At 36.4% G+C, this 13,190-nt stretch overlaps 1 protein-coding gene across 2 annotated transcripts in view; it reads right to left on the reverse strand.

Annotated features, from left to right (window-relative positions):
* Nucleotides 1–11,679, reverse strand: part of LOC105033279 (ABC transporter C family member 2) — an 83,265-nt gene extending 71,586 nt beyond the window's left edge. Inside the window, exons 1-10 of one of the 2 annotated variants that reach the window (XM_010908014.4) lie at nt 11,541–11,679; nt 10,612–11,052; nt 9,835–10,013; nt 9,126–9,165; nt 8,731–8,890; nt 8,489–8,603; nt 8,319–8,399; nt 8,153–8,177; nt 7,177–7,233; nt 42–107 (exon numbers count right to left, since the gene is read on the reverse strand). In XM_010908014.4, coding sequence (XP_010906316.1) covers nt 42–107; nt 7,177–7,233; nt 8,153–8,177; nt 8,319–8,399; nt 8,489–8,603; nt 8,731–8,890; nt 9,126–9,165; nt 9,835–10,013; nt 10,612–10,944 — 1,056 coding nt within the window. In that variant the 5' untranslated portion in view covers nt 10,945–11,052; nt 11,541–11,679. Of the gene's footprint in view, nt 1–41; nt 108–7,176; nt 7,234–8,152; nt 8,178–8,318; nt 8,400–8,488; nt 8,604–8,730; nt 8,891–9,125; nt 9,166–9,834; nt 10,014–10,611; nt 11,053–11,384 lie in introns of both variants that reach the window. The other variant, XM_010908015.3, reaches the window with a different exon arrangement.
* Nucleotides 11,680–13,190: the final 1,511 nt, after the last annotated feature.

The following is a 13,190-nucleotide window of genomic DNA, read 5'->3' on the forward strand; positions in this document are numbered from 1 at the left end:
TTTAAGCTGCAAACGTTTAATCTGAAAATATGGTTCCATACCACTCCAGCAAAAATTGCGAAGGCATATATGTAGCCGTTCCAAGATGGATCTTCTTCTTGCATAGACTGCATTTTATAACAACTATTTAGAAAAAGATTCACCACACCAGATGGACAAATCTAGCATAGTTACATATATTAAAACTGCATATTTGCATAGATTTACCAAATAAACTTATTATCAATACAAGAATTACAAATACAAAACTGGTTTTCAATATGGAGGACACAATCAAAAACTTTAATAGTATCTCCTTCCAAAAATGTCCAACCTGTGATCTTATGTTCTAATTTGCAAAGCTGAAGCACAAAAACTATTATTAAGCTTTGTACTAGCTACATTACCAAATATTCTCATACAGAGAAACTATTGCCAATGAAAACTTGGCAGATATCACTACTTTGTTGAAAAGACCGTCATCTAAAGCACCTAAATATCCTACAGCAAAGATGCTTCTGTGATACAAAGGGTGCATTCATCAATACATGTTCCGCACTAATCTGGTCTATGTCCTGAAGCATGTACTTTGCCCGCCATATATGGGGACAGTATATGGAGTACAAACCCCTGTATCATGAAATAATTGTCCTCGCCAATGTGCCTACCTGCCATTTGACACAGACAGGAGCAAACTAACACAATTAGGTGCTTTTTTTTTTTTCTTTTTCATTTATCATGTGATTGGGAATGTGTGGCAGCATAGCATGACAAGATTATGTACTGCCATGTGGCAGTCCTTGAGAAGCATGCTCATGGAATGCAATACAAGATACCATGGTGTGCTACGTACTACTGTGTATCATACAGCATCATTATAGGCATGCCATATTTTATTGGTGTAATGCATCAAATGGCAGCCTTTTGTACTTTGGCAATGGTGCAGACCACAAAGCATAGCTCAACCCATCCCAAATATGATGGCAGATTCAACTTCTCTGTTCCACTAAAATTTGTCCAAATGCATTTACACTGTTAGACTATGAAATAAGCAAGAAGAGGTTTAAGGGGCCTTTAGATTTTTCCTTCTAAAATGGACACATTTTTTTGTAATCAATATCAAAATAGTTCTTGATAGACGAAGATGTTTTCTCTTCAACAAATCTATATATGTGCAGGAACTGTTGCAAGATCCAGGTTATTTGGATGGAGAAATGAATTGTCACCCCAAATTTGAAATCTCATCCATTTGGATTGCTATTTTGATATGAAATCAAATTGAGGCAGTGGTCTATAAACTATTTATGCATGTTGAGATTCTCAAACAAGAAAAACAAATCATCCCATCAGAATTTAATATAGAAGTTAATAAGATGCAGAAAAATTAGCAATTAATACACTGCTTATGCATGTAAGCAGCTAATGTCTTAGGCACATTTTAATAGCCATATAATTGTTAACGTACCAAAATAAAATTAAAACATATAATCAAAAAAATAGTTTAACTTCTGGGCTGATCAACATCGTATTACATCCCATAAGTCGAACTTTTGTATTAGTTAACATTTTATCCATTATAATTGCTTATCAAAGATAGAAACCAGAGAGAGGAGGGGGAGGGCAGGGGGAAGAAAAGATGGGATATCTTGCATATATATTACATGACAATGCTAAAGAGGATATGGTACCATTAATAGCATGCCTATTTACTCATGAAACCAAAATATAAAGCTAAAAGGTATTAACAAAAAACATAAAAATAACTTCTCTGCCACACTTTACATCAAAAAGGTTGCATAAATCTAGAACTTTAGGATATATATTGCAACATGCAAAACATGCAATCGACCTACCTCTCATCACTAGAGGATGTTCACAAGAGTACACACTATATACATAATGATGTTTTCTACTGATAGCAAGTTCGCAATAGCTCGGGTTGAGGACATACGTGAGAATGCAGGCATGTGCTCATACCACATTGGTTGTGCACTTGGGAGATCTTGGGTGAAGAATCCAAAACTGCACGTTCTGATTAGCCTTTTTGAGTGAAATCCTACGTCATTACCAATGGTATCAAAGCTTACCCTGCCCATGGCCATATGAAGCAAGTGACAATACGGGTTCTCTTAGGGCTAATCATGAATCGATCATGGTGTTTGTGATTGGATTTGACTAGATTTGGACCCTTAGCTTGGTAATGATGTCATGGCTTAAATGGGAAAAGTATGCGAGAACCCGTGTGGGTACGTATTTAGACCCTCATTGGTCTTGCATTGGGGAGATCTCGAGAACTTATACAAGGTTAAGGAACCCAAAAGCTAGTATTGTAATAATAGGTAAGGTGGAGTGCATACAATGAGTTCATTATCCAAATAATATTAAAAAAAAATTATTTACAAAACTAATGCATATTTAAATTTATTTACAAAACTAATGCAAATCCATAAAATGCCATTTGAAATGGCATTTTTTTAGTGAAAAACATCATTTCAAATGGCGTTTTATGGGCCCACGTCACCTCCTCCCCCATCCCCCGTGGACCAAAAAAAAAAATTTCAAAATTGCCATTTGAAATGGCGTTTTTGAAAGCACCATTTGAAATGGCATTTTCAAGGACGCCATTTCAAATGACGTTTTCAAAGCAAAAAAAAAAAAAGAGAAAAAAATAAAAATGACATTTTTAATTTTAAATGACGTTTTCAAAGCCCTTCAATGATCCAAAAAAAAAAAAGAGAAAAATACCAGTGTCTTACCGACCTGTATCGGTCCATACCGCACCGTACGTAGCAGTTCGTGCCCGTACCGTACCGAGATGTACCAATGCGGTCCGGTTCATCTCATTTGCCAAAAAATCGGTCTGAACCTTGCTGGTTCCCCACCGATACGGTACGATACAGGCCGTACCGACCGATTTGGGTCGGTACGGAATACCATGCATCCAGCTGTAGCCCTAGTAGATTTGGATCCGACACAATCGTCCCATCATGGTGAGGACGAGGATTCCAAGTTGCATCCATACCAAAAAAAAATAATTGTACGGATGTTTTAGAATATGTACATTAATAAAAAATGGACCTATGAGATCATGCAAAATTTTTAAAAATCATTGACTTAATGGATGTGTCGGACCCAAATCTACTAGGACTACAGCTGGATGCATGGTATTCCGTACCGACACAAACCGGTCGATACGATCCGTATCGTACCGTATCGGTGGAGAACCAATAAGATTCAGACCGATTTTTCGGCAAATGAGATGAACCAGACCGCACTAATACATCTCGGTATGATACGGGCACAAACTGCTACGTACGGTGCGGTATGAGCCGGTACAGATCGGTAAGGCACCGATATTTTTCTCTTTTTTTTTCTTTTTTTTGGGACCATTGAAAGGCTTTGAAAACGTCATTTAAAATTAAAAAGATCATTTTTATTTTTTTCTTCTTTTTCTTTTTTTGCTTTGAAAACGCCATTTCAAATGGCGATTTTGAATTTTTTTTTTTTTGTGGTCCACGGGGGATGAGGGAGGAGGTGACGTGGACCCATAAAATGCCATTTGAAATGGCGTTTTCCACCAAAAAAATGTCATTTCAAATGGCATTTTATAGATTTACATTAGTTTTGTAAATAAGTTCAAACATGCATTAATTTTGTAAATAATTTTTTTTTAATATTATTTGGGTAATGTACTCTGCATACAATATTCTTTAAAGTTTAAATTAAAATAAAAGAAAAAACTTGTACCTTGTATCATAAAAATCTTTAACAAAACTTAAATAAGGGACTTAAGGTGATATTGATATCATCAACACCTCACTCATGGTTTAAATATTCCAAACTAATTATAAATGGTTTCATCAAAAAGCATGAGCCTTTCAACAAAATTCTAAAAGGAGGCCAATATAGGGAAATACCTTTGTATAAGTTGATAGCTGAAATTTTTCCAACAAAATGTATCCTTTTGGATGAAACTTTGGACCGTGCCACATTGAAATTCCATTCCCGCAAACCGAAAGAGAGTGGATCTTCCTTTCCCACCTCCTCAACTAGACTCTAACTTGAGGAAGGCTTTGAATGGTTGCATCTTAGATGCATGTGCATATATTATGACTAATAATGGAGATCTCTGAACCCGCTAATTGACTTTCTAGGTTTCACATAAAGCCCCTCACTTCCTAAAGTTTCTCTAGTCTAAAATTCAGCACCAATTCTTTAAGAGTTGATGTGCCATCAATCAATCATAAGAGTTGCTTAATCCTAACTTGCAGATTTGTTGAGTTGGGGTTACATATCCATATTCATCATTATAGAAGGTGAAAGCCTGGACCATCTAGCCTCCCCCCGCACCCACCCAACCAGCCTCCTTGCTTAGGTGCTACATAGGCCGATAGCCTCTCCATGCAAGCCAGCTACTTAGTTGTTGCCTAGGAAACTCGATAAGACCAGCATTGGCCAAGGTAGTTCATGTAGATCAAATATGGATTACTTTTGTGGCAAGCTGGGACTTTTATGTGGGTGAGTTATAACCCTCATCATTCTTACTGGTGCCCAAATGTCTTACTTCCAGCTTATGTCTTAACCGTTTCAATAATTCCTAATTAATTATTTATTTCCAGCTTTATGTTGCTTGTTTATTATTTGGTAGAATAGAGATGATTATTCAAGTAACTTGACTGAATTATTAAGATTTCTCCATTTTGGAAAGATCAGTAATATAATCTATGACTGTAAGAAAATATTTTAATTTTTTTACTAGTTAATATCATCCTGAAAAAAAATAGGTCCTCAAATAACTTTAAGAGTATTACCTTGCTCATCCTTTCTTACCAAATCTAATTAATTATATCCAACTTTGCGCTATAGGGTTACTAAAATGCCTATCACAACTGCTGTTTAAAACATTGATCAATGACCACAAGCAGTCCCTTTTTAATGGGTAAAGGTGTGGATAACAACATATTCATCAATTAAATTTCACTTACCATTGAATATGTCCAAGAAAAGAAAAATCACTTGATGGACATTTTCATAATGAACAGGCATATCCAAAAGAAAATTTTCTGATGACATTTTGTTGAAGACACTAATCTTTCATCCTGTCCCTTATATCATCAGCTGATTCTAGCTCTATGTTGGCTACTTTTCATGGCCAATTTACAAATTATCATGTCGCATATGTCACTACTTGTTGTAGATGCTATATTCACTGCTTGTTCTAGATGCTATATACAATTTGTACATGCTTAACATTACTATAGTAATGGCATCGAATATCTCAAGCACATGAAATCAAATTAAATCCTCAAGGATATCCAAACTTCGCCCTCTAATATGGTCGTTTCATGACACTCATTGCCATTATAGCCTTCATTAAGGAATCCACCATCCGTTATACTTTGGAGAGCAAATTACAATCTTACAAATCATTTTATTAACCGGTACATAAACTTCTACTGTTGTCACACATACTAGATCAAACACATTTTAACCACTAAAATGTGCAAATACACAGGTCACAATAACTCTCCTGAACAAATTTCTAGCATTATATGACTTCTCAAAAAAATAGCAGAGCATTCAATTTCATTATTAATCCTCCTACATCTGATCTGAATTGCAGGCATTGTTATCCTACCACTTGCCCACCTTCCTAATAACATTATTAGCTAACTTTGTCACTGCCCTTACTAGCCATGGTTACAAAGCCCTCATTACCTCATGGTCTTGTCCTCCACAGGTTCATAAGATATAAAACAAATTACAGCAGATGGTAACTTTGAATGACCTATACATGGTTGTTCAATTTACCTCATTCCTTTTCTTGGCTCACTACAAGTACTACTTTGCACACTAGCTGAAATGCAATGGTACTTGACCTTACTTCTGGCCGGGGCTTTGATCATCTAGATTCCAAGTCAAAGTATAACTAATAAGCCATCCCTTACATTAAGGGCCTGTTTGGTTGTGGGGGGGTTCGACTCTGAAATGGGAAGGGGAATGAGTGACTTTCATTCCAACCATTTGGTTGGGGTGAGTTCCATTCTCATTCTGATTCCGGAAGAGAATGGGAATGCCTACTCCCTCAAAACCTAATCCCTAGTCTTCCCTAGGATTTAAATTCCATTCTGATTCCGATTCCAATTCTGGTCACCAATCAAACACGTTGAGGGATATGACCATTCCAATCCATTCCGATTCCAATTGCGAACCAAATGCATCCTAAAAGTATTAGTCATGTCATCTACAACAAAAGTAGGAGTGTGCACAAGTGGGGATGGGTCAGATTGGAGCTAAATTTGAAACCAAACCGATTTAAATCGATTTTCTAAAACCAAAACCGAACCAACCATCTATAAAAACTACTTGAAACCAAACAGTTCGGTTCGATTCAACTTATTGGGTTGATATTCTATTTTATATATAAATATACATATATAAGAAAAAAAATAAAATATATATATAGAGATATATATAGGTCGGGTCGGGTTGGGTTGGTTTGAATATATATATATATATTTGTACATATACACATGATTCGGGTTGTATCAGGTTAGGTCAGTTTGAATCGGATTTTTAAAACCTCAGACTGAAACCGAACCGAATTTTTCGGTTTTATGCTTTCTCAAACGAAAACCAAACCAAATTCAAAAAAAACCAATATAAACCAAATTGAAAAGACCGATTCAGATCGTGTTTGCGGTTCGACCCCTTTTCTTGCGCACCCCTAAACAAAAGCATGCATCACTGGCCATAGATATTAAAAAGTACAAAGTACAACTAGTAAACAGTCTTTTCCACAGTGACTAGGTCATCTAAATGAACAAAATATGTTGCAAATTTTTGACATTTTGCACCTCCTTTAGAAAAAACTTCACAAAAGTGTAAAAGCAAGAAAACAAGATCATGCAGGATAACTGCATAAAAGTAAAGGAAACATTTTCTGTGCAAATACTGCAAGACTGTAAGCAACTTCCACACAAATCTACATCCATCAAAAATTAAATTCTGATTTTCATTTCAAACCAAACGATTGTTCAGTCTGGAAAAGATGGCGTCTTTACATTTGAAAAAACTTTATAGAAAAATTTGAAAGTTTTGACCATTACATGTCTCAAAAAGATAGACAAAGAAAATGAGGAGCAGGAAAAAGCAGTGTCTTATACATATGCAGTTGTCACCAGGAGAGAAATTTACCTGTAAGAGTTGGTTCAGTACTAGTGGGCCCACAAATTGAGAAGCATCATTACCAATCTGCAAGGTGAGTTGCAAGGTGAAGAAACAAATTATTCATGAGAAAATATGAAAATATGAAAAAACTGACTATGGGAGTAGTAAATAGATAATAACATATTCTTCACTGAATGGATAGTTACAATTTCTAAAGCTCCATATGAAGAGTTAAAATGTCTAAATGGAAAAGAATCCAGAAATGCAACCCCTTTATAATCAAGAATAGATTTATCCTCCGGAGCATCTGCACACTGGTGTGAGGTTTTATCAGACAAACATGTTCATAAAAATTGTAATGTGTATTTGTTAGTAACCATTTCACTACATGTCCCAAAGTGATAAACCAACAAGGCAATCTTCAAGCATGCGTACCATGAGAAAATCTTGGATGGGTAACAATGATGAAACAAATGAACCATCCAGAGAATAGCACATTACATGTAAGTACCATTTTCATGTCCTTTCATGTATCTTACTAAAACAATACATGACGATCCCATGTAATTATGTAAATCAGCATTGCTGATATACAACAGAACTAGATACAACTAGGAGATATTTCAGAAAAACCAAAAGCCCTTCTTGGGTGTTTTGTTGATTCAGTCCACCATATATGCATAAGTTTCTTAATGAGATCTCAGAATATTGGTTTCATTCCATCCTTCATAATTTGTACTGGAGCGGCCCCAGAAATACATCTACTTTGAACAATCTCGGTCTAACTTGTGAGCAAAGAATACAGCAGAAAATATCTTGAACGAGCTTTTGCACGTGCATTAAACAACTAAATTAACTGATTCCAGAAAACAGATACCACCAAACTGTTGTAGCCATGTTGATTTCCAGTATGTTCACAATCTTTATCTTCAACTTATTAAAAATCAAATAATTAAAAAAAAAAAAAAGACCTACTAAAACTGCGAATATTAGTATTTCTTACCTTGAAAATTCCTCCCAGCCAAAATCTGCAGACAAATTAGGAATGCAACTGAATCTCTCAGATAGTTGATTTAATCATGTGAAGTATTTTAGAAAAAGAAATTGAATGAAACATTTTGTCTCCAGGACCTATGGAAGAAAATAGCAATTATCAGCTCAGCTCATACCTTCCCCCCAGGCTGCGATGCAGTGCTCTCAAAAGCCATGGTTTGGGTCTCTTGGATTCCTCAGCCCAGCATTTCTGGAACCTGAAACAAAATGATGTTACAAAGATTATGCAATTTACATATTGGTGATCCAAGAGGAAACTAATGAAGGAGATGACAGAAAAGAATACTTGTCATTCAATGTCTCTGTCTGATCCCATGTATCTAATTTCCAGACATCCTTCTCAGTGATAGGCCTTTTATAGCCTTGTTGCATGAGGGGAGTCACCCATGAAAAAAATGTTTCTAACAAAAAACATCACAGCAAATATCCAAGATGAATGTACCAGTTAGAGCAATGCAAGTTTATCTTCCTGTCTTTCATAATGGTCAATGTTATATAGCATTTAATTGTATTTGTCATGGTACCCACTGGAAAATATATTGGCATGCCTCTCGGGACAAATCTGCTCTCCCCCAGGAAGTGCTTCATAAACGGTGTTATCAACAAACACCTCATTTCTAATTGGAGTATATCCTGGGTAAGGGTCCAAACTGGGAACATACACCAGCAGCAGAATTCCAAACAAAATCTGCATTAAGAAAACAATATCCTTCACGAAGTTTTGCATGCTTTGAAATAGATACAGAAGAAGTTTGACCAAGATGCTGTACCAATCAAAGGGCATGACATTCTGAACAAAGACATCCAGAATGCAGGTATGAAATTCATGAAATGTGACGAGTGAACATTGACTTCTAAGGCACACAAATCATGATGACTAATTTAAGTATCAGTAAGATATACACAAGATAAAAAAAACAAACCTGGCACGCTATCTCACTAATATACAAATAAAACGTTGACCTGCACAGACAAACATAGATATCAATAACGTTTCCCTTCCACTTAAATGCATAAAAACTGGTATTGAATAAGAGAAGGCATGCATATTGCAACTTAAATGCATAAAAACTGTAATTGCATAAATGAAAGTGTGCATTTTGCCATTACATGTGAACTACACTGGTCCAAATTTAACAAAAGATGGCATCTAAATATTGGAATGAGACATAAGCATTCCATATGATTTATTGGGCTGTTTCAGATCCATGAACAGATGATATTACAAATCATGATGATATCAATGCTTCATGGATTTATCATGGACATGGGATAGACTTCTCAAATCTACATGGACTTGTCTTCACCTGATGTTAAAATACTATTGCATGCTGTTGCATAAAAGCACATGCATGCACACATATACATTTACTAAGAGCTTTCTAATTTTTCATTTTCAACAATTCAAACATGTTAAAATACTATTGCATGCTGTTGCATTAAAGCACATGCACGCACACATATACATTAACTACTAAGAGCTTTCTAATTTTCATTTTCAACAATTCAAACAAATTCTAGATTTTCGATGATTATATCAACTTGTCACATGATAATTGTCAAGATAATAGCTGCTATGAAGCAGATATGGTAAAGCAGTTGCATGTAACTAAATGTAACCAAGTATCTTACCTGTCATAGTACTCTCTCACCGAGAGAACAAGATTGAACATAGAAATTTCCCCGATCAGAACATAGATGACTGCAAACCGGACATACCACCGGAACTCGTGGATGTAGATTTTAGTTTCTACTCCAATAACAATAAACATACAACACCAAGAAGCAGCCTCGACAAGCAGTGAAACTATCTGTAAAGGAGGATGGTGATAGCAGATATCAACAATAAAGTATGCAGCTAAATATACATGTCAAACTGCAAAACAAAACCAATACAGTAAAAGCTCTTTTCGTAGACATAAGAATTTTGAAAGAGAGTGAAGGGAAAAAAAATGCATCCATAGTAAATTTTTCAGGTCTATCTCTCACATAGGTTGGAAAAGATGGGGTTCAAGCGAGTGTGCTTCCAGACTTGTCAATTTAGACTCTAATTTAATGTTTGATCATTGCATACTAATTCAACAGCTACAGCATGTTTAAATTTTAGAAATCTTTTTCAAATCTCATCTATGGTTCAGTTTAAAGGCCTCTTATGGCAAATTGCAAACTACAACCAATGTGACTTTCAAGGTCGTGATAATTTATAAGAATCAGTTGCAAACGCAGGGCCAAATTCACAAAAGCTCGCTGTTAGGTACATTTTCACAGATTTATGATAAAAAAAAGTAGAATACTAAGTAATTCGGTGAACCAAACTCATGGCTTCAGATATGAACATTTACCAACCAAGTAAAAAGCAACTCTATCAATTCAAGAGATAACACTACGAGTAAATTAAATTTAACTCACCTCAAAAGGGGCAAGACTGTTTTGTCCATCCAGATTCGTTATTGACATACCCATGACCAGCCTAAACAAAGGCTCTGCAGTGCAGTACGCGGCCAGAAACCCCAACATGTAATTGTAAGTCCGGGACCTCAGACAGAATCTCCGAACAGTGAGATCTTTCTTGGTCCTCCATATCCGATAAACACAGGCGGCCAAGAGAACCAAATGGGAGATGCAAACCACCAGGGTCTCAGTGCCGCAGGGCGTGTATGCTCCAAAAGCATTCTCCACGACCTTCGTCCAGACCCCGTCCTCCACCGGCCGGCAGTACCAGACCAGCGGCTTGAAACCCATAGCTGAAGACACCAACCTACAAATCACTTCACCACTAACACTTCATTCCGTCTCTGCCTCGCACTCGCTTCTCCACGCTCAGAGAGCTTTTTAGCGAGCAATCTCTCCCTACAAATAAAAAAATTAGGAAAGATTGGTAAGAAAAAAACCCCTAAAGCTCCAATTATATAACTGTACTAACTCAGCGTACGGTAAATATGTACTAAGTTTCTCAGTTTTTCATTGGAAAAAAAATCGACCTTTTAGAAACCTTTTGCTTCAAAAAAAAAAATCCACTAGAAACCGTACCGAAACCACACAAACTCGATGTCTTATATATAAATGCAATCCTTAACCCCAAAGACAGAAAACAAAACAAAACAAAAGAAACGATAAACAAATATCGAATCCAAATATCAAATAAAAAACATAAATTCCAATCCGATTTCTGTTTTATCTACCTTTGGATCAGAGAACGAGTTGGATTTCACTTCCGGTCCCTCTTCCGATAAGAACACGGAGCAACTCCAACAAAAACTGGATCCAGACACAAAACCGAACCATCTCGATCAAAACGAGAGAGAGTGTGAGACAGAGGGGGAGAAGAGAAGAGCTACCTGTGGTGGTAGAGAAGAGAGAGAACCTCCGCTGTGGTCCACGCGCAACCAACGAAAGACCCAGCCCTTTTCTCCTCGCCTTTTGTCTTTCTTTTATTCCCGCTTTCGCTCTCGCCTTTGCGATCTATCCTCTCGTCATCGTAGGATTGGGATCGGGGGGAGCCAAAAATAAATCCAAAAGAATCGATCCAGATTCCAGCCGTCAGCGCTTACGAGATGATTGATAAATTTATATCTAAGGCTACGAACGAATAAATTTACATTTAGGGCTGCGAATGGGTCGCCCCGTCATTGCAAAAAAAAAATCAAAAAACAAAGAAAACAAAAAGAAACAAGAGTTTGTGACCGGGGGTGCAGGGGGTTCGGATTGTGTCATGATCCGAGCCGATGCCAATCTGATTCTTTCCCCCCAAGTCAGATGCAGTCTAATCTTATGTTTTTCGACTTGATCTGATCCAGCCTAGTATGTCATTTAAATTTAATTTAAATCAAAAAAAAATAATCATGATCCAATTTGAATCCAATCCAGTATAATCAAAAATCTATAATATAAATCTCTTATTTTGTTTTAAATATTTTTTTAATCTATTATATGAATTTTTGATTAAGCTAATTTTTCTTTTCCATCTCAACAACCATATCTCTCCTCTCCTACTTTTTATTATATTATATTTAAAATTCACATTTTATCATAATTTAAAAATATAAAAATAATTAATTATTTAAACTAAATTAAAAATTTTATTTAAATTATTTATTTTTAATTTTATATAAATTTTAATTAATTATATTTAATTATTAATAATTATATTTTAATTATTAAAAAATAATAATATGTTTGACTCATCATAAACTCAATCCAGTCCAAAACAAAATATTTTGAATTGAGACATATTTATAGATCTAAATTATTTTGACCGATCAAATAGCTAATAGTTTTAATTTTGATTTTAAATATAAAATCTGATCCAGTCGTCATGGAGAATGATTAGACCGAACCAGTTTGAAACTTTTTTGCAGCCCTAATTATAACGAAAATGAATGTTGTTATGATTTTGTGGATCCATATTAATCTCGATAGGATGGTACAATCTACAAAGCAGATACGTTGTTTATGGGTATTGATGGACGGTGGATGTTATCTATGCATTATGGGGATATTTTCAGAAGGGGTGATGTAGAGCAAATTGGTCTTGGCTGGTTGGCGAGAAAATTTTGTCCCGTCCTCCACCTTTCGGGAGCCGTCACCATTATTTATTCGATGATCAGCACAAAGACGTCGGACACGGCACAGGAAGCGCCATCGGTTATGCCGTGTGGCCCACTGCCCATGCCATTTCAGCAGGCCTCTCAGTGGGCCCCACCATTTCAGTGGCCCCCCTCGTCAGTTGGTGTGCGATTTCAGTGGGCCCTCATCAGCGTGGGGTGCGAAAACCTCTCAGCAGTGAGCGTTCGAATGTGGGTCCCACTCAGTGTGAAAACCTCTCATCAGCGAGGGGTGTTGTAACAATTGGCTGGTTTTGTCTTCCGGGCTTCGTTGCGGTGTTCGGTGGGTCCACTCGACCAAGTTTGACCTGAACGCAGTCAAGAACGTGCTTTTGCGATTAACAGCCCCAACGCCGTACGCTGGAATATGGGGTGGGGCTGATA

This window comes from Elaeis guineensis, chromosome 5 (genome assembly GCF_000442705.2).
Source record: "Elaeis guineensis isolate ETL-2024a chromosome 5, EG11, whole genome shotgun sequence".
NCBI classification, from domain to species: domain Eukaryota; kingdom Viridiplantae; phylum Streptophyta; class Magnoliopsida; order Arecales; family Arecaceae; genus Elaeis; species Elaeis guineensis.